At 36.6% G+C, this 22,039-nt stretch overlaps 1 protein-coding gene across 2 annotated transcripts in view; it reads right to left on the bottom strand.

Moving 5' to 3' along the window:
* The window catches only part of eea1 (early endosome antigen 1), a 32,076-nt gene that overhangs the window by 6,074 nt on the left and 3,963 nt on the right, over positions 1-22,039 (bottom strand). Inside the window, exons 3-28 of one of the 2 annotated variants that reach the window (XM_051134907.1) lie at positions 20,784-20,896; positions 20,533-20,587; positions 20,304-20,375; positions 20,128-20,161; positions 19,349-19,453; positions 17,326-17,447; positions 17,035-17,190; positions 14,351-14,365; positions 13,697-13,813; positions 11,201-11,539; positions 8,571-8,720; positions 8,191-8,310; positions 7,890-8,093; positions 7,598-7,798; positions 6,510-6,623; positions 6,232-6,387; positions 5,852-5,991; positions 4,617-4,947; positions 4,423-4,521; positions 4,123-4,317; positions 3,827-4,009; positions 3,561-3,746; positions 2,565-2,696; positions 1,507-1,692; positions 272-510; positions 71-191 (exon numbers count right to left, since the gene is read on the bottom strand). In XM_051134907.1, coding sequence (XP_050990864.1) covers positions 71-191; positions 272-510; positions 1,507-1,692; positions 2,565-2,696; positions 3,561-3,746; positions 3,827-4,009; positions 4,123-4,317; positions 4,423-4,521; positions 4,617-4,947; positions 5,852-5,991; positions 6,232-6,387; positions 6,510-6,623; positions 7,598-7,798; positions 7,890-8,093; positions 8,191-8,310; positions 8,571-8,720; positions 11,201-11,539; positions 13,697-13,813; positions 14,351-14,365; positions 17,035-17,190; positions 17,326-17,447; positions 19,349-19,453; positions 20,128-20,161; positions 20,304-20,375; positions 20,533-20,587; positions 20,784-20,896 — 3,885 coding nt within the window. The remainder of the gene's footprint in view (positions 1-70; positions 192-271; positions 511-1,506; positions 1,693-2,564; positions 2,697-3,560; positions 3,747-3,826; positions 4,010-4,122; positions 4,318-4,422; positions 4,522-4,616; positions 4,948-5,851; positions 5,992-6,231; positions 6,388-6,509; positions 6,624-7,597; positions 7,799-7,889; positions 8,094-8,190; positions 8,311-8,570; positions 8,721-11,200; positions 11,540-13,696; positions 13,814-14,350; positions 14,366-17,034; positions 17,191-17,325; positions 17,448-19,348; positions 19,454-20,127; positions 20,162-20,303; positions 20,376-20,532; positions 20,588-20,783; positions 20,897-22,039) is intronic. The other variant, XM_051134908.1, reaches the window with a different exon arrangement.

Here is a 22,039-nt window from a genome sequence, read left to right as displayed (position 1 = left end):
TTTCCATAGCTAGAGATACAAAACAACACCAAAACCGAATTTCAGGGTCAGTAATGTTAGTATGTCTGACCTGTAAAGACTGGTTCTCCCGGCCAAGCTCCTGCATGGCGGCCGTAGTGTCATCCAGCTTCCTGCGCATCTCCAACACCTTAGCCTGAAGCTTCTCAATCTCACCTTCACCCTGGACACACCTGAAAAAAGATCAAATTGAAAGTGATCATCACTTTTTCTTTGTGTATTAAGGCCTAGGAAATGTCTAGAGCAATCAAACCTCTCCAGCAGTGCGCGTCTCTCGTCCTGGTTGTTCTGGACGGTGGCCTCCAACACGGCAATTTCTCCTCTCAGCTCATCCGTCTGTTTCTCCAGCTCGCCCACCCGTCTCTGGCTGCTCTGCCACTCCCGCTTCAACGTCGCTACATTCTCGTTCAATGCTGCCACCTGCATAGACATCTTCACCTCTGCCTCTTCCCTCTGCTTCTCCACCTCCTCTTTAGCCTTCACTTCTGATGCCTGAGAAAGGAAGAGAACGTAACTTTTCTATGGAAGTATTTTTGCAAAACAAGCAATAGAGGTTACTTGCTGTAATATTACAGTAATATATAAATTAGGGCTGCCTCCTAATAGTCGACGAGAAGAGGCTTGGTCGACCAAAATTTTATTAGTCACATAGTTGCAGAAAAAAACATTTCACAGGATGGACATGATAGTTAACGGGTCAATGTGGTAATATAGTACATCGGGCAGGGCATCCAAATGCTTGTCTATTATTTATCGACCTCAAATATGGCTTTTCATTAAAAATTTGTTAGTAGCAACTTTACATGGCAGCTCAATCTAATGCTAACCTAGAAAATTGTGCGCTATTCAAGTGTTTGTGCAAAGTGTGAAAGCTGAACAGTAGCGCGCTCACTACATGACAGATGGAGGCGCCGGTGCGATCACTTGCACTTAAAATACTCCGTCATTTTTGGTCATACAGATAAGAGTAAGACATCTTTTGAATCTGTAAAGATTCTACATTTCTTTGCGTGCACTTACAAAAACAACAAAACGCTACACTTTTCTAAAATAATAAAAGCAAACTGGATGCGCTTTTTAGTGTCTCGGTCTCTGTGAACTTGAGCGCGAAACTTCGAAACTCCGTGTGAAATGTCTGTTTGAACCAGATCAAATAGAAAACAGATATTCTCAGATTATGTAATCCGTATGAAATGTGCATACAGGTGCATCCACTACTGCAGAGATGACGAGTCAGTGTCGCCAACTTCATCTCTTAAGCCGAAAACAAAGAAAGCGCTAGTTTATCAATAAATTATTAATACGTTAATGCAGTATCCTTGCTGTTTTTACCTGATGCATTCATAATTATTATATCTGCCACTGCGTGTGAGCTCTTATTAGGCTATGTGGGGAATTAAAGGCCCTAGTCGACTAATGCTTAAAATGAACGACTACTAGTGAACCAAAAAATTAGTAAAGGGCAAATAAAGTTGATTTTATCAATACCAGTTGCTGTTGTAGTTTTTCCGTCTCAGCTTTGAGCTGCTGCTGTTTTTGTTTGATGGAATCTCTGGTCTTTTGATGCTCTCTCTGTTCCTGCTCTAGAGATGCCTGAGCTGCCTCCACCTTCCCCTGCAGCTCCACCTTCTGCTGGATCAACAGCTGCTTCGCTGCCTGGAGCTCCTTCAACTCCTGTGGGAGATATACAAACAATTCAGTCAGTTACAAGGATAGTTGGATTTGAACCTGTAACGCTTTGGGTACAAGCCCAGATCACAAAAGAATCACAAAAGTCAAAAAAATACTGAAAATTCTGTCATTAATTACTTACCCTCATGTGAATCCAAACCTGAAGACCTTCGTTCATCTTTAGAACACAAATTAAGATACTTTTGATGAAATCCGAAAGCAATGCAGCTGACACGTTCAAGGCCCAGAAAGGTAGTAAGGACATCATTCAAATAGTTCATGTGACATCAGTCGTTCAACTGTAATGTTATGAAGCTACGAGAATACTTTCATGGTACGTCATGGTGCTCTCATGAACGCATGTCAAAGACTGACACGGAAGAGAAGAAATTGTTGAATAAAGTTGTTATTTTTGTTTTCTTTGTGCACAAAAAGTATTCTCATAGCTTCATAAAATTAAGGTTGAGCGACTGATATAACATGGACTATTTTAACAATGTCCTTACTGCCTTTCTGGGCCTTGAATGTGTCAGTTGCGTTGCTGTCTATGCAGGGTCAGAAAGCTCTCGGATTTCATTAAAAATATCTTAATTTGCGTTCTGAAGATGAACGAAGATCTTGCTTGAAGATGAGTAATTAATGTCAGATTTTTCATTTTTGGGTAAACATCCCTTTAATAATGAGCCTCATTATGGGGGTCCCTATGAGGAGAAAACCCACTCTGCTTAGAATAAAGTATTTTATAATAAAGATTTTTTAGGTCACTGATTATATTTTGCAGGAAAAATGGCAAATGTACCTTTAAGTAACAGATTTTAAAGCTGCTATGATAAATGTGTACATAAAGTGATTTGGTCAGAGGTGGTTAGTCTGACCTTTTCGTTCTTCTCAGCCAGAACTTTAAGATCAGCAGACAGTTTGTTTTTGTCCTTCTCCAGAGCGCTCTGGCACTCTCTGAGCTCCTCGCATTGAGCCTTCTCATTCTTCAGCTGCTCCTCAGTTTGTTCCTGAAACAAGACGCGGTCAACTCGACATTTCCATAAATATTCCGAAATGACATTCTCCATGTCTGTGGTAAGCAACAACAATTCCTGGTCACAACAGAAGGTTGTACTGTAGTTTCACTGCATCTGGAACACACTCTTTATTTACAGTTAAAGTCAAAAGTTTACATACACCTTGCAGAATCTGTAAAATGTTTTTAATTTATCCATTTTTTTAAAAGTAAGTACTGACTTGAATATGATATTTCACATCTTTTTCCTTTTGGAGAACGTAGTAGTTGCATAGGAGTCCCTCAGTCGTTCTCAGTGTGAAAAGACGCATTTCAAAATCATACAGACATTGTTGGAAAGGGTTAAAATACACAAAAATGATAAAACCAAAGAATCTGTGGGAGCTGAAAGACTTTTCTGAAGAACAGCAGGCAGTTTAACTGTTCAGGAGAAACAAGGGAGTCATTAACAACTATTACTAAACAAACAAAACACAGCTGTGGATCATTCAGGTAACAACACAGTATTAAGAATCAAGCGTATGTAAACTTTTGAACAGGGGGTTATTTTTATAGATTCAACTATTATTTTCTCTTGTGGACTATATGTATACATCTTTTATATCTTATTCAGGTCAGTACTAAATAAAAATAACATGCATTTTGTATGATCCCTCTTATTTTGGTCAAATAATTAACATTTTGCAGATTCTGCAAGGTGTATGTAAACCCTTGACTTTAACTGTATCACCGCACAATCAACACCGGTCGCATTTATTTCCGTAACCATCACACCACAGGAAAATCTTTGGTTTGAAAACTTGCTTTAGGGCACAATGGTGATATCTCAAAAAAAAATTGCAGCATATTTTGTTACCTGTTGTTTCTGTAGCTTCTGTTCAGCCTCCACATGTTGTTTGATCTTCTCGTCTCTCTTGCTGAGGTCTTTCTCCAGCGCCGTGCGGCCTGTCTTCAGCTCCTGGATCTGGGTTTCGAGAGCGCTGAGCTGGTTCCTGTTGGCCACCAGCTCCTCCTGAGCTAGAACCAGCTTCTCCTCACACACCTACATGAAAAATAAGAGATAATATTCATATACCGCACATAATAATTTATTAAAATTCGCTCGTACTTTATAAAACAGACCTTGAGGTCCTGGCGTACAGCAGAGAGCTCAGACTCTTTGCCGTAGTAATCGGACTGAAGAGTGGCCAGACTCTCTTTGGTGCTGTCGCTAGTTTTCTGCAGCTCTGCACAGCGATTCTTCTCAGAGTTTAGATCTTTAGACAATGCAGTCACCTGCTCCTTCAGCTTCGCCTCGTCTTCAGTCTGTAACACAATTCAATTTGATTCACACGTAAATTTTAGTGATAATGTCCAGCAACATGGCAGGGACAGTCCATTATCTACATTTATGCATATTTTATGGAAACTCTACATGCCTTTTTAGTGAGGGAAGTCTGGAGCTCGGACACTTGTGTCTGAAGTTTCTTCACTTCCTGGCTGAAGGACCCCTCTTTGGTCTTCAGCTCTCCCTGTAGCTGCTGTACACTCTTTTCTTTCTCTTTTAGTGTATCTTGAGACTGTTTCAGTTGAGTGTTTAGTGTGGTCACCTGAGATTGAAGTCCTTTTTCTGCCTGAAAGAATCAAGATAATTGCAAAATATTACAATTCCTTTAATAAAGGGTTACATAAAGATCATAATGATTGCTTGAAATGTGAGTTATAATTCACAATCTTACCACTATCGATTTCTCCAGCTGACTTTTAACATTGCTGAGCTCTTTAGAAGCAGTCTCTGCGTTTTTCTGAAGCTCTTGTTGTGCTTTCTGGTAAAACTTCTACAAATTAGAGTTTGCAAGAAAAGATGTAAAGTGTGACTTTATTTTTAAACATACACAAGTATTCAACCATTTTTTGATGTCAAAATCCTCACCTTCTCTTCCAAAGTGGCCTTGCTGCTCTTCTTCTCCGCCTCCAATTGAGTCTGGCTCTCTTTGAGAGCTTTAGAAGCTTTGCTCAGAGCCTCTTTCACCGTTGCCATTTCTTTAGTCAGAGCTTCCTTCTCCTCCTGAGCTTTCTTAAGATCTGCACTCAGACCTTGAACTTTCTTGTCCAGCTCTGCTTGCTGCTTCTGTCCCTCCTGAGACAGTTTATCCAGGCTAGCCTGCAGGGTTCCACGCTCCTGCTCGGCTTTCTCCAGCTGTTGTCTTGTTTCGGAGAGGGCAGATGTTTTCTTCTTTAACTCCTCTTGCTGGGTGGCAGCTCTAAGACGGAAAGGAAAGTAAATATTGAAGTTATGCCTGTGATCTATACTCGTTAGATTAGTGTAAGGACAACTGAGGCAACTGACTCATATGCAACTATTACAGAAGGTTCAAACACTCACTGATGCTCCATAAGGAAAAACAATGCATTAAGAGCCGGGGGTGAAAACTTTTGAACAGAATGGATGTGTGTACATTTTTCTAATTTTGCCTAAATATAATATTTTTTTCCATTTAGTACTGCCCTTCAGAGGCTACAGAAGATGGTTACATGTTTCCCAGACAACAAAATAAGTTACATTTACCCTGATCTTCAAATTCAAAAGTTTTCACCCCCAGCTTTGCCTTTTGGAGCATCAGTGAGTGTTTGAACCTTCTGTAATAGTTGCATATGAGTCCCTCAGTTGTCCTCAGTGTGAAAAGATGGATTTTAAAATCATACAGTCATTGTTGGAAAGGGGTCAAATACACAAAAATGCTGGAAAACCAATGAATTTGTGGACCTGAAGGACAGCAGGCAGTTTAACTGTTCAGGATGAACAAGGGACTTACGAATAACTATCACTAAACAAAAAAAACACAGCTGTGGATCATTTAGGAAAGAACACAATATTAAGAATCAAGGGGGTGTAAACTTTTGAACTGTGTCATTTTTAAAAATTCAACTATTATTTTCTCTTGTGGACAATATGTAAACTTCTTTTGTGTGAAATATCTTATTCAGGTCAGTATTACATAAACAATAACATGCATATTGTATGACCATTCTTATTTTGGTAAAATAATTCACATTTTTAAAGATTCTGAAACTTTATACCTCAACTGTAAACTAAAACGTATTTTATGCAAAATCAGAACAAGTAAACAGGCCAACATTGTACATTTTCCCATATGAAATACCTACCCTTGTTTCTCAGAGTCTAAAAGACGGTTCAGCTCCTTTGTCTTTATCTCCAGCTCACTGATTTGCTTCTTCAGCATCTGCTGTTCTTTCTGAGCCTGTTCCCTTCCAGACCGGAGTTCAGTTAACTCTGCCTCTGCTTTCTATACAAGACAAAAACACATGCAGAAAACACATCAGATCACAGAAATTTGAATGCATAATAAAATGCATATTTTGCATAGATTAATAAGTAAACAGTCAATAACAATGAGCAAAGAAATAATTCAAGATCACTTTCTTATCAAAATTGTTGTTATATGTAGCAATCACACAACAAGCCTGTAATATCTTCAAAATGAAGTCACGGTGACAAAGCAGAAATATGCTGCAGTGCCGCTGACCTTGGCCTGGGTCTCCAGTGTCTCTATCCTCTGCTCTGCAGTCAGCAGTTTGTCTCTGCCGTCCTTCAGACTGGTCTCCAGCTGAGAGCACTGCTCCTGCTTCTCTTGCAGCTTGCGGCCCTGCTCCTCCAGCTGAGCCTGCACTTTAGTCAACTCCTGCAGAAACACAAACACACAAAAACCCCCAACATCTATGAACTCACAACAGAATGACACTATTGTATTTGACTAATATAAATACACTAGGTTCAAATGGTCTCAAAGCAATAGTACAATACCTGTTGCTTATCTTGTAATGCATTCTGGGCAGTCTCTAGGTGGTTTTCCAAGTCAGCTCTCTGGGCATTTTTTGCTGCTTCGGCAGACAACAGCATCTCAGTCTTGGCTTTTAGCTAAAAAACAAAAAAGTATAAAAATCATATAAACTTCCCTAGTTTTTTTATTACTTGATTTGGTGACAATAATTAAATATAAACTTTAATAGTATTTTAACAACTATAAATCATTAGGCTGGGTTAAATAAAATTTATAAACACTATAATGTCAGTTTGCATTAACTGAATGATTCACAGAAAAGTGGTTTAGAATGCAATGGGGGAATAAATTAGACAAACTTTAAAAAAAAAAAAAAAAAGAAAAAAAAAAAAAAAAAAAAGTATCATATACTATTATAGTACGTATTGATATTTTGAGTAGTCTTTTACTGCTATATTTTTAGTTTTCATTTCATTTTGTTACAGTTTTAGTAATTTTGTTTTGCATTTCTGTCATTTTTATTAGTTTATTAGTATATATATATATATATACATATTTGATAAACAAAATAAATAAAACAAATAATAAATAAATCATAAATAATTAAAAAAAGTTTCTTAAGCTCAAAGTTAATATTAATAGAGAGTAATATTATGACTTTGATACTTTTTTCAGGATTCTTCGATGAATAAAAAGTTAAAAAGAGCAGCATTTATAAAATAGAAGGATCATGTGACACTGAAGACTGGAAATTCAGCTTTGCATCACAGGAATAAATTCTATTTTAAAGTATATTAAATAGAAAACCACAATTTTAAATTGCAAAAATATTTCACCATAATAAATTTTTTTCTGTATTTTTAATCAAATAAAAAGCCTTGATGAGCAGAAAAGACTTCTTTAAAAAACATTACAAATCTGACTGATCCCAGACTTTTGGACGCCATTGATTTTATTTAATTTCAGCTTAAAAATAATTAAGAATATTTTTCATTAATTGTAATAGTTTTAGTAAACAATAGCAACTGGGCAGAACAATACATAATTTTTATAATCAAACTTTGCATTAATTATTATTTTAAATAATAATGAACAATTACAATACAAGTACCTGTGTGTCTAGCTGGGCAATCTTCTCTTTGCTTTCTGTGAGCTGTGTGGTAAGTTCAGAGACGGTGGTCTCTAGGCCCTGGCAGCGGTCTTGTGCCGAGCGCAAGTGGGTCTTCTGCTCCTGCACCTGCTCGTGAAGGTTGTCCTGAGCCTGTTTGTGGCTCTCTGACTGGTTCTTGAGCTTGTCAGTAAGCTGCGTAATCTAAATTAACACATGGGTGGAAAACTAGAGTAAGCACCTGGCCTGTTCAAAGAGTCGGACTGTATAGTCACACTAGTTTAGTGTCTAGTACCTGTTCCTGTAGTGAGTGATTTTTCTCTTTTAGTTGGTTCAGCACAGCTGCTTCTCCTTCACCAGCCTGGATCTTAGCACACAGATCCTCTCTCTCTGCCTCCAGCTGGCTAACACTGTCCTTGCTCTTCTGGAGCAGAGCTTCAAGATTCTGGATCTTCTGGTCCTTGTCCCCGATCTGACGCAACACCTGCTCCAGGTCGTTCTGCATAGGTCAAACCAAATATTTAGTTTATAGTTTGTTTTTTTTCTAGAAAATTTCATTAATGGAACTTATAATGAGATGCTATAGTTATGTTTACCTGTGCTTCTCTAAGTTTCCCATTAGTGCTCTGTTGAAGTGTTTGTAGTTCTTGGTGCTGCTGTTTGGATTTGTCCAGCTGATGCTGCAGGTCAGTAGACTTGGTAGAGCTCTCCTTTAACTGCACACATATAATTAGTCACAGTGAGAAAAAAAGAGAGACAAGTGCAGTGGTTCAAAGTGAAAACAAGATACTCGAGTCCACCACAGTAATAATTATTTGGTCTGGGTTTTGCATGTAAACACACATTAACAATTATCACGCTGATTACTGCTGTAACTACCCTCAGTGTGCTTTACTGAATTCATGTGGTTCACATCTTCCTGCTTGTATGTGCAGGGCTGTAAAATTTGTACTTATAAGCCATTTTTTGTCTTTACCTGTTCCTCCAAGCGGGAGAGTTTAAGTTGCAGGTCTGCCACCTGCTGTTCCCGATCTTTGAGTTTCTCTCCTGAGAGTTGTCTTTGCTCTTTTAGCCGGCCCTGCAGCTCCCCCAACTGACGCTCTGTTTCCAGCAGCTTCGCATGCAGCTAGAGAGGATGGAAGTATGAGAGCCTGATTACAATACAAGTACAAATGTGTAATGGATCTATAGGTTTGATTCAGGATGGGTGAATTTGATTCTGAGGATTTTGATTCTGATTCTAAATGGATGAATTTGATTCTGCACTAAAGGACGTATGGACTTGATTCTGATTCTAACTTGATTAAACTGATTCTGAACTAAAGGATGGTCAGATTGATTGTGATTCTAACTAATTTATTTGATTCTGAACTTAAGGATGTATGGATTTGATTCTGATTCTAACTTGAATTTGATTCTGAACTGAAGGATTTTTAGATTTGATTCTAACCTGATAAATTTGATTCTAATCTAAAGGATTGGTCAGATTGATTCTGATTATAACTTGATGAAAATGATTCTGAACTAAAGGATGGTCAGATTTGATTCTGATTATAAAACCTGATGAACTTGATTTTGAACAAAGGATGGTCAAATTTGATTCTGATTCTAACCTGATAAAACTAATTCTGAATTAAAGGGTGATCAGATTTGATTCAGATTCTAACCGAATGAATATGATTCTGAACTAAAGGATGGTCAGATTGATTCTGATTCTAACTTGAAACTGATTCTGAATGAAAGGATGGTCAGATTTGATTCTAATTCAAACCTGATAAAACTGATTCTGAATTAAAGGGTGGTCAGATTTGATTCTTATTCTAACCTGATGACTTTGATTATGAACTAAAGGATGGTCAGACTTGACTCTGATTCTAACCTAATGAATTTAATTCTGAACTAAAGGATGAACTGGTTTGATTCTGATTCTAACCTGATGAATTTGATTCTGAACTAAAGGATGGTCAAATTTTATTCTGATTCTAAACCTGATGAATTTGATTAACTAAAGGAAGAACCGATTTGATTCTGAACAAAAGGATGGCTGGATTTGATTCTGATTCTAACTTGATGAAATAGATTCTGAACTAAAGGATGCATAGATTTGATTCTGATTTTACCTTGACAAAACTGATTCTAAACTAAAGAATGGTCAGATATGATTCTGATTCTAAACCTGATGAATTTGATTCTGAACTAAAGGATGGTCAAATTTGATTCTGATTCTAAACCTGATGAATTTGATTCTGAACTAAAGGATGGTCAAATTTGATTCTGATTCTAAACCTGATGAATTTGATTCTGAATTAAAGGATGGTCAAATTTGATACTGATTCTAACTTGATGAATTTGATTCTGAACTAAAGGATGGTCAAATTTGATTCTGATTCTAAACCTGATGAATTTGATTCTGAACTAAAGGATGGTCAAATTTGATTCTGATTCTAAACCTGATGAATTTGATTAACTAAAGGAAGAACCAATTTGATTCTGAACAAAAGGATGGCTGGATTTGATTCTGATTCTAACTTGATGAAATAGATTCTGAACTAAAGGATGCATAGATTTGATTCTGATTTTAACTTGACGAAATTGATTCTACACTAAAGGATGGTCAAATTTGATTCTGATTCTAAACCTGATGAATTTGATTCTGAACTAAAGGATGGTCAAATTTGATTCTGATTCTAAACCTGATGAATTTGATTAACTAAAGGAAGAACCAATTTGATTCTGAACAAAAGGATGGCTGGATTTGATTCTGATTCTAACTTGATGAAATAGATTCTGAACTAAAGGATGCATAGATTTGATTCTGATTTTAACTTGACAAAATTGATTCTAAACTAAAGAATGGTCAGATATGATTCTGATTCTAAACCTGATGAATTTGATTCTGAACTAAAGGATGGTCAAATTTGATTCTGATTCTAAACCTGATAAATTTGATTCTGAACTAAAGGATGGTCAAATTTGATTCTGATTCTAACTTGATGAAATTGATTCTGAACTAAAAGATGCATTGATTTGATTCAGATTTTAACTTGACGAAATTGATTCTACACTAAAGGATGGTCAAATTTGATTCTGATTCTTAACCTGATAAATTTGATTCTGAACTAAAGTATTGCTGGAACTGAACGTGAACTAAAGTACGGATGGATTTGATTCTGATTTGAGATAGATGAATTTGATTCTAAATTAAAGGATGGACAGATTTGATTGTGAACTAAAGGATGGATGAATTTGATTCTGAACTCAAGGGAGGATGGATTTGACTGTGAACTAAAGGATTGACGGATCTGGTTCCGATTCTAACTCTGCTGAAATTGATTCTCAGCTAGAGGGTGAATGAATCTGATTCTGAACTAAAGGACGGACTGATTTCATTCTGAACATAAGGATATATGGACATGATTGTGATACTAACTTGAATTTGATTCTGAACTACAGGATGGTTGGCTTTGATTCTGATCTAAAGAATGGCTGGATTTGATTCTGATTCTAACCCTGATTAATTTAATTCTGAACTAAAGGGTGGATGTAATTAATTCTGATTCCTACTGGATGGATGGTTGTTACAGTACTGTGCATTTTTTTACTGACCTGGCTGATCTCACTTTGCTGCTGCAGGCCCTGATTTTCTTTATCTTCTCTCTGCTGTTGAAGTTGCTTCCTCTCGGCCTTCAACTCCTGGTGGGTCTTTTCCAGCTCGCTGAGCTCCCGTTTTAGTCGTGCGGCCTCCTCCCCACGTTCGGTCAATTCAGCCTGGGCCCGACTCAGAGCTGCCTCTCCCGACGACACCCGGGCTTGGCTCTCCTGGAGCTCCAGGTCTTTCTGGTGCAGACTAGCCTGAAGACTCTTCTTAGAGGCCTGCTCCTGACCCAGACGCTCCTCGAATTCCTGACTCTCCTTCTCCTTACGAGATAACTTCTCTGACAAAAGCTGAGGAGTGGCAGAACGATTAGACATTTATTGCCAATCAGTTTTTATTATGTCTGAGTAAAATGACAACTCATTCATACAAAATTTAACGTCTTATTATGACAATTAATGATAACGCATTCTACGGACCAGCCTATACACACTGTACAGAGCATCAACATCCAATGAGATGCCACATAACAGTGTTATGGCATGCTGACAAATATCTCAGGGATCTCTCTTACGAGGGCAGAGTTTTATTAGGGCAGGGCAGGGCAATTGTGTTGTGACCTTTGCCTGTGACAGCTATAAAAAGGGCAAGGTAGATAAGGTTGCATTTGGATGTGTGCTGCTGGTAACAGTGTCTTCTTGCATTCAACCCTTTTCTATTTGGTCCTTCAAGTGTACAAAAGAGTCTTAAAGGGACAGTTCATCCAAAACTTCCAAGGGGACTGGAAAATGTCTTAATTATTAAAAATAAATAATGTAAATAAAATATACAGTACCAGTCCAGTCAAAAGTATTTGAACAGTAAGATTTGTAATGTTTTTTTTAAGTCTCTTATGTTCACCAAGCCTGCATTTATTTGAACCAAAGCACAGCAAAAACAGTAAAATTTTGAAATATTTTTAATATTTAAAATAACTGTTTCTATTTGAATATATTTTAAAATGTAATTTATTCCTGTGATTTCAAAGCTGAAATTTTAGCATCATTACTTCAGTCACATGATCCTTCAAAATCCATTCTAATATTTTGATTTGCTGCTCAAAAAACATTACATTATTATTTTTACTATGTTGAAAACAGCTGATAAGATTTTTTTCAGGTTTCTTTGATGAATAGAAAGTTCAGAAGAACAGCATTTATGTGAAATAGAACTCTTGTAACATTAAAAATGCCTGTCATCACTTTTGATCAATTTAAAAAGTATTAACTTCTAAAATTTATTTCCCAAATATTTATATTTATATTTATATATATATATATATATATATATATGTGTGTGTGTATATATATATATATATATATATATATATATATATACACAAGCTTTTGAATGGTATAGTGTATGACATTTCAGATAAATTATGATTACTGGATCAAAAATCCTGAAAAAATGTACTTAACTGTGTTAAATATTGCTAATAATAATAATAATAATAAATGTTTCTTGAACAGCAAATCAGCATATTAGAATGATTTCTGAAGGATCATGTGGCAGTGAAGACTGGAGTAATGATGCTGAAAATGTGGCTTTGATCACAGAAATAAATTACATTTTAAAATATATATTCAAATAGAAAACAGCTATTTTAAATAGTAAAAATATTTAAAAATTTTACTGATTTTGCTGTACTTTGAATTAAATAAATGCAGGCTTGGTGAGCAGAAAAGACGTCTTTAAAAAACATTTAAAATCTTACTGTTCAAAAACTTTTGACTGGTAGTGTATTTGTTATGTTTTCTTTATTATAGACTATTTGAGACAATAACTTACTTTCTGATACCTTTTCTCTGAATGTATCTTCCTTTTAAACTTGAAATTATTGTTTATATTTATCCCACAGGACACTTCACAGGGATGGTTCTATTAACGACCCGTTAGTCGCCCCTATTTCACTTCCCATCAGTACCATTGTCCACATTTTTCAAAAGCCAGCCCGCCTTTGGAGTCTGATCTCCTAATCCTGTTCTGACAACTTGAACAATGGACTAGAGAGTTGTGGGTCATTAGCTACGGCCGTATATCGCTCTGACTGCCACAACAGGCACGAGACGAATCACTCCCTGCTGCTTTAATTACACAGCATCTGTGATGTGTATGTCAACACTCTTTAATGGCCAATCAAAACACACGGTGTGCTGACAGGTCAATGGGGCGACTTTGGACTGGACACATGGGGCCAGCAGCCCGAAAAGCTTCCTATGAAATGTGTTGGGCCGTTTCCTGAAAGCCAGCTGGTGACGCTTGTAAATGGCGGTACAGTAAACTTATATTTGGAAGTGGGTCTTAACATAGCCAGCACTGGCGTGTGTTCTGTGAAGCTGTAAAGTAGGCCATTAAAATATACAGCTGGATTTGCTGTGAGCATACAGCACATGCCTTGTTGCTTAGGGTGGTCCAGTAACTCTAGACACAACGTATTTCCATCTGTCTGTGTGTGTGAGTGTTACCTGGGTCTGCTGTTGGTGGTTGTTCAGGCTGCTCTGTAATTGGTGGATTTGCTGGGTGTAGACTGCTGCCTCCTGAGGTCCCTTCTCCAGTTCTGCCTTCAACTGAGCAATCGTTGTCTACAAACAAGCATGCAAATGTGAGAGCGCCAAAGCAAACAAGTCTAGTCAAAGCATGGCCTGTAACATTTGTGAAGAAAACAAGCTGTGAGGGACAGAAGTACAGCCTGTTATGTTGTATTGTTGTTTATTTTACTGTAAAATTTACTCACAAATGCTACTGAAAAGTTCATATTGTAAACCCCTGGATGGTCATTCAAATTCTGTAAGTGTTTTGTGGGTTTAAACACTTAAAGATGGTACTTCCTTCCCTCACAGTGTCATTTATGCTCCCGTCAATTTTAATATGCCGTCTACTCCGGGTAAAATCTGATATTTTTGCACATTGCAAAATTATAACGTATAATGAATTTTCATTGGATGAAACTGAAATGAACATTGAAGACATGAAGAACATAAACAGAAGACAGACACTATGAAAGACTATTTAAATGTTGCGTAATGTCTAATAGGCTAACTTTAATTTTCTAAAGACAAAAAGGGCATTCAGCAAGAATTATGAAAGACACTGAGGCATTCAAGAGGAGAAATTGTTACCTCCAGTTTACGAATCTCCAAGAGCAAGCAAAGCAGGTGCAGAGTTAGGTGAAGGGCGAACGAGGGAGAAGGACACACAAACACAGACCAGTGAGGTGAGACAGGACACACAGTACAGAGACAGAGGTGCCAATACACTGCGTCTACAGGTTATGACAAGCACTCTGGGGCAAAACACTGGCTGTGTTTCAAACCCTGGTGAGCTGCCTACCTAGAAGGTATTTTAGGCATGCTTGTGATGATAAATATAGTAAATACACACTATTGTGTAAAAGTCTGGGGTGAGTACGATTTCGTTTTTTAAGAAATGAATACTTTTATTCAACAAGGACACATTAAATTGATTAAAAGTAAAACAAAAAAGTCGAGGTTTTAGCATTGTTATAATTTTCCCCCCAAATAAAAGCTGATCTCTATTCAGAGAATCCTGAAATCACAGTTTCCACAAAAAAGGTTAAAAGTGTTTTAGCATTGATAATTAGAAATGTTTGAGGCCTAATCAGCATTTTAGGATTATTTCTAAAGGAAGGATCATGTGACACTGAAGATCTGAGTAATGGCTGCTGAAAATGATCATCTCAGGAATAAATTACATTTGAAAATGTATTAAAACATTTATTTTATGTTGTAATAATATTTCAGAATATTACTGTTTTACTGTATTTTTGACCAAAAAAATACAACAGAGTTTTAGTGCCAAGATAAAAAAAGAAAAAAAAAAATCTTCGATTACGAGATTAAAGTGGTAATATTTTGAGAAAAAAGTCAAAATTACAAGAATAAAGTCAGAGCAATACAAGAATAAAGTCAAAACGTTTTGAGAATGAAGTCTTAATTATTAAGTCAAAATATTTCATGAATAAAGTCGAAATTACAAGAAATCTAGAAATATTTTGAGAATAAAGTCCAAATGTTTTGAGAATAAAATTTTAATTATGAGAATAAAGTCAAAATATTTAGAGAATATTTTGATAAAAAAATCTAAATTATGAGAATAAAGTTGAAATATTTAGTGAAAAAGTAAAAATTACAAGAATAAAGTCAAAATGTTTTGAGAATAAAATTGAAATTATGAGAATGAAGTCAAAATATTTAGAAAAGTCAAAACACTGAGAAAAAAAATTAAGATTACGAGAATGAAGTTGTAGCAATAAGAAAATAAAGTCTAAATTAAACGAGAATAAAGATGAAATATTTAGAGAATAGTCAAAATTATGAGAATAAAGTCAAAATGTTTTGAATATAAAGTAAAAATTACAAAAATAAAGTCGAAATATTTCGAGAATAAAGTCAAAATATTTAGAAAAAAATCAAAATCTGTAGCAATAAAAAAATTAAGTTGAAAAGTTGAGAATAGTCGAAATTACGAGAATAAAGAAAGCATTTCGAGAATAAAGTAAATATTGTGAGAATAGTAAAAAAAAAAAAGAGAAAAAACGCTATTACAAGAATGAAGTCAAAATATTTAAAGAATAAAATTTAATTTACAAGATTTTGAGAATAAAATTGAGAATAAAGTCAAAATATTTTAAGAAAAAAGTAAAAATTATGAGAATAAAGTTGTAGCAATACAAGAATAAAGTCGAAATTACAAGAATAAAGTGTAAATATTTCTAGAATAAAGTCGAAATTACAAGTAAAAAAAAGTCTAAATATTTTGAGAACAAAGTTGAAATTACAAGAATAAAATCAAAATATTTTGAGAATAAAGTCAAAATGACAAAATATTACGAATATTGTGAAATATGGCACTAAAACACTGTTATAAAAGAATGCATCCTTGGTGAGCATAGGAGACTTTTGAACTGTAGTATAACTATATTATTTAGTACTAAATATATTGAAAAAACATTTAATTTGTGTGTAATTCATGTGAGGATCTCACATGCAACCCACTTATTAGGCTGCATATGATTGCTTTACTAGACAGCTCTCTAGGGTCTGGAACAGACACACTATAATCTAATGGATCTATAGAGGCTATCATTGTAAAGAATGATGTCAGCAACCTTAACATTTCCTTATACCGTCACTAGATGGCAGCCTTTGTATTACGTACACCTACTAAAGTCAAAGCAAAATATCTGGATAAAAGTACACTCAAGTGACCTGTTTGTAACGAACTATTCTGCGTTTGTGGAACCTTATATAATGAGAAGCAACTTTTAGGTCAGAAGTGCAGGCGATTACAGGCATGTTTACAGGAAGCACTCAGAGGTGGGAGCCCCGCCAGTGGGTTAATGGTTAACCTCTGGAATCTGTTGGAGAGGACAGTCAGTGTGACCCTTGTTTGACAAACACGTTCGGGTATGACATTATGATTGGAACTTACAGTATAACATAGTTTGTGCATTTTAATGCCTTCATAGTTGTTGGGTGCATTACCAAGCTAGCAATCTGCAGTTGTTCACAATCTTGGTTTACTTCAACAGACAATGTGACGTCACTGGTGCACCCATTCAAAGGTCATCTGCTTGTCACTGTCTCAAAATGACCTTTCATTATCTCTGCCTTCACGAGTTATTGATTCTGGCATGAGTCTCCATAGTTTTCCGCTTCTATCAATACTTACATTTTCCGAACAAACAGCAGAGATCGACTGTTTATAAAGCAAAGCATCATGGTAACTCTGTCCTTACGTCAGTTATACAGTGCAAAGAAGGTCAGAGCAGGTTTGAGCTCACCTCTGAGGTAGTGAAGTTGGCCTGCAGCTGTTCGTATTGGCTCTTGAGGCGCTCGGACTCCTCCTCCCTCTCACGGGTCATGTTGTCCATGAGCGTCTGCACCTGCACCAGCTCTTTCTTCAACACCTCCACGTCTTCCACTCCAGGCCTCTGGAGCTGGACGAGAGCCAATGACAGACAGGATTAAGCCGGGACAGATTGATGAGGTAAAGAGGTTGATGAGGTATGGGCAGCAGCAGCTGAGAGGATGCAAACTCATTAATTATCATGAGACAAGAAATGTGACATTACCAGCTCTGCCGTCAGTTTCTCCTTTTCCTGTTTCTCTTTCTGCAGATCTTGGTTTAGATTGGCCAGCCTTTGCTCCAACGCTTCTCTCATGCTTTTCTCCTCATCATAACGAGATTTGATGTCTGGGATATGAAACACACGCTCATTTTAAATTGACTCACGTTTTATTTAATTTTAAGTAGGGGTTCAAGTGCGTAGCACTGAAATCCTATTGTAATTGCTAGAATTACATGGTTATGGATCAACGATCTCCCCATAAAACTGATCATGCAGATCATAAGTTGTAGAGACTTGAAACTTGGAGGGATGGTAGTACTCACACCGCCTGAACTCAAAGATCAAAGATACACAAAAAGCCTATTTCTCTGAAATATTGTTCACAAATCTGTCTAAATCTGTGTTAGTGAACACTTCTCCTTTGCCGAGATAATCCATTTACCTCACAGGTGTGGCATATTAAGATGCTGATTAGACAGCATGATTACTGCACAAGCGTGCCTTAGGCTGGCCACAATAAAAGGCCACTCTAAAATGTGCAGTTTTACTGTATTGGGGGGGGTCCAGGGGCGTCCGAAACCAGTCAGTATCTGGTGTGATTACCATTTGCCTCACGCAGTGTAACACATCTTCGCATAGAGTTGATCACGTTGTTGATTGTGGCCTGTGGAATGTTGGTCCATTCCTCTTTAATGACTGTGCGAAGTTGCTGGATACTGGCAGGAACTGGAACACGCTGTCGTATACGCCGATCCAGAGCATCCCAAACATGCTCAATGGGTGACATATCCGGTGAGTGTGCTGGCCATGCAAGAACTGGGATGTTTTCAGCTTCCAGGAACTGTGTACAGATCCTTGCAACATGGGGCTGTGCATTATCATGCTGCAACATGAGGTGATGGTCGTGGATGAAAAGCACAACAATGGGCCTCAGGATCTCATCACAGTATCTCTGTGCATTCAAAATGACATCAATAAAATGCACCATATGCCCATACCATAACCCCACCGCCACCATGGGCCACTCGATCCACAATGTTGACATCAGCAAACCGCTCACCCACACGACGCCATACACGCTGTCAGCCATCTGCCCTGTACAGTGAAAATCGGGATACATCTGTGAAGAGAAAACCTCTCCAAAGTGCCAGACACCATCGAATGTGAGCATTTGCCCACTCAAGTCAGTTACGACAACTAACTGCAGTCAGGTCGAGACCCTGATGAGGACGACGAGCATGTAGATGAGCTTCCCTGAGATGGTTTCTGACAGTTTGTGCAGAAATTCTTTGGTTATGCAAACCGTTTTTTGCAGCAGCTGTCCGGGTGGCTGGTCTCAGACGTCTCATCTTGGAGGTGAAAATGCTGGATGTGGAGGTCCTGGGCTGGTGTGGTTACCCGTTGTCGGTGGTTGTGAAGCCGGTAGGATGTACTGCCAAATTCTCTGAAACGCCTTTGGAGACGGCTTATGGTAGACAAATGAACATTCAATTCACGGGCAACAGCTCTGGTGGACATTCCTCCAGTCAGCATGCCAATTGCACATTTCTCAAAACTTGCAACATCTGTGGCACTGTGCTGTGTGATAAAACTGCATATTTTAGAGTGGCCTTTTATTGTGGAAGCCTAAGGCACACCTGTGCAATAATCATGCTGTCTAATCAGCATCTTGATATGCCACACCTGTGAGGTGGATGGATTATCTCGGCAAAGGAGAAGTGCTCACTAACACAGATTTAGACAGATTTGTGAACTATATTTGAGAGAAATAGGCCTTTTGTGTACATATAAAAAAAAGAGTTCAGCTCATGAAAGTTGGGGGCAAAAACAAAAGTGTTGCGTTAATAATTTTTGGTCAGTGTAATTGAACTAAATTAAATTAAATTAAATTCAACTTAAATAACTGGCTTTAATCTGACCTTTTTTTATAATGTTAAGTATACAAACCATTATTTTAACATTTTAATCATTTCAAATTTCATTTGATCGCAAACATAAAAGTCAGGAACTTTCCTACCAAACTTACCAACTATCTCAGTTGCGAGCTGAGCAGCTTTCTGTTCAAATAAGTCTTTCATCTGTTTGATGTTGAACTTTTCTGTCTCTGATTCGTTAAGCCTCATCTCGAGCTCTAGAAAGAAAGAAATACTGACTGCAACTTCACAAAATGAACCATTATGCTTAAAAAAATAAATGAATAAATAAAAATATGTCCAGGATTCAATACAAGATACACTCTGTTTACAGCATTTGCAATTAAAATTTAGATATATCAATTTTTTATTAAATTAAATGCTGTTACATGATATAAAGTACATAAAGTAATGTTTTGGTAGCGACCACATCACATTACAGACTTTTGTCACCTACCAAAACAATGATTACATATTTTTACATAAAGTTTCATAATTTACAAAGAAAATATAAAATAAATTTTTTAAGCTTCACTTTTTAAAAGAATTAAAAAGATACTTTTAAAACAACAACAACAATAACAAAAAAACAACAGTAAATGATGATTTTATATATATTAGGCTTACTGATATTTTAAATATTATTGTGGGTTTCAATAGATAATAGAAGGATACCAGTAAACATCTCAGATTTGAAAACTTAAATGCTTTTTGGTTGTGGGACAACAGTTTGGACCAATTCTGTAAAATGGCGCATATACTTTAAAAAATGCACTATTCTCTGCTAATATGGTAGTCAATGTAATGCCACAGAGCTATTGATTGAGCTTAACTTGTATTGAACCCAGTACATTCCTTTAAAGTTTAAAGAATGAAACACTATTCAACTAACCTGACTTTTCACTAGTACCATCACTCTGTGAGCCCTAAAATCAATACACATCCAGCGATTCAATTAGAGAACACAGCAAACATTCCTTCAGAAATCAATATACATTATTAAAAGTGTAAACTTTTTTAAATTCTTCTGTGACCTGTTTGAACAACCAAGCATTTCAAAGGATTTACTTTGTTAGTAGCTAGTTGTCCTTGTACTTTGTCTAATTCTTTTTTCAATTCCTCAGAAAACCAGCGTTCCTCCTGAAAGCACACAACAAAATTGCACATCAGCAATATTAAACCCAATACACATATCCAGTGGAAATAACATCATTGAGTAATGGTTCTATGAGTAATGCACATTTCACGCATACTAAGACTGATACGATAAGAAGGGTGGGATTCAAAGGCAGAATACCTTCAGTGAAGCTTGTAAATCTTGGACTTCCTGTCGAAGAAGGGATAGATCCTCCCTTAACAAGAAAAAACACAAATCTTTATTATAAACTTCTCATAATAATGACTAACAATGACTATTGCATTATATCTGAGTTGCTTAAGTCTCAGTATAGTTTGCTTTAAGATAAAATAGAATGCTGGCTAGATTATCTGGCTGAGAGACTGGGTTTCTCTGACAGGAAAAAGAAGCAAGCAGGGTTTTTAGCCCACCTGCCAGGACTGAAGGGAGACGGCTGGTCTCCTGGCTCATGGAACACCTCATAATGTTTGAAGAGCTCCTCAGCAGAATTATGTGACTTCATACACTGGGGACAAATGAAGCCCTGTGGAAAAACAAATGAACACCATAATGAAATCAAAAAAAGATGTAACTTAAAATCATTGTCTGTTACTAAAAGGAGAGTTAAAGGGATATTTCACCCAAAAAATGAAAATAACCCCATTATTTAGTCACCCTCAAGCCTTTCTTCTTTTAGACAAATACAGTCAGAGTTATATATAAAAACAAATGTCCTGGCTCTTCCAAGCTTTATAATGGCAGTGAATGGCTGTTGAGATTTTGAAGCAAAATAAAGTGCATCCATCAATCATAAAAAGTACTCCACACGGCTCCATAGGATTAATAAAGGCCTTCTGAAGCGAATCGATGCATTTGTCTAAGAAAATATCCACTCTCTCGTAAACGTGTGTACGACATTTAGGGGAAGCTGGAAATTAAGGTTTATAAAGTTTTAAATATGGATATTTTCCTTATACAAATGCAACAATTTACTTCAGAAGGCCTTTATTACCCCCCAGAGCTATGTGGAGTACTTTTATGATGGATGGATGCACTTTATTGAACTTCAAAATCTCAACAGCCATTCAATGCCATTATAAAGCCTGAAAGAGCCAGGACATTTTTTAATATAACTCTGATTGCGTTCGTCTGAAAGAAGAAAGTCATATACACCTAGGATGGTGAGTTCATCCAAAAATTATTATCCTTTGATCATTAATTCACCCTCATTTTAGTGTCAAACACAAAAGGAGATGCTCATGCAATTTTTATTATATTAAGGAGCTATTCTCAAGAACACATTTTTGCATTTTAATACAGAAGAGAAGTGTTTTTTAAAAGATGAACTACTACTTGTTTGCCACATTTTTAGAAAGTTGTATCATGTTCAAAATAATGCAAAATATGTTGGCCTAGCATGTTATATAGACAAATTAAGGAAAAAATGGTTTGTGTGTGAATGGCCCCAATGAAAATAAATGGTGACCAATAATGGGGAAAAAAATCTGGATAGTTCACCCAAAACTCTTATTGTTGTTCCAAATCCATAAGACTTTGCTTAGTCTTGGAAAATGCAAATTAAGATATTTTTAATAAACCTGACAGGTTTTTGTTCATCCATTTATAGTTCAGGTAACCAAAGCTTTAAAGATCCAAAAAGGTTATAATGCAAGTAAAGGCACCATAA

The sequence above is a fragment of the Labeo rohita genome, chromosome 18 (assembly GCF_022985175.1).
Source record: "Labeo rohita strain BAU-BD-2019 chromosome 18, IGBB_LRoh.1.0, whole genome shotgun sequence".
NCBI classification, from domain to species: Eukaryota; Metazoa; Chordata; class Actinopteri; order Cypriniformes; family Cyprinidae; genus Labeo; species Labeo rohita.
This window is presented reverse-complemented; position numbering and strand designations above follow the sequence as displayed.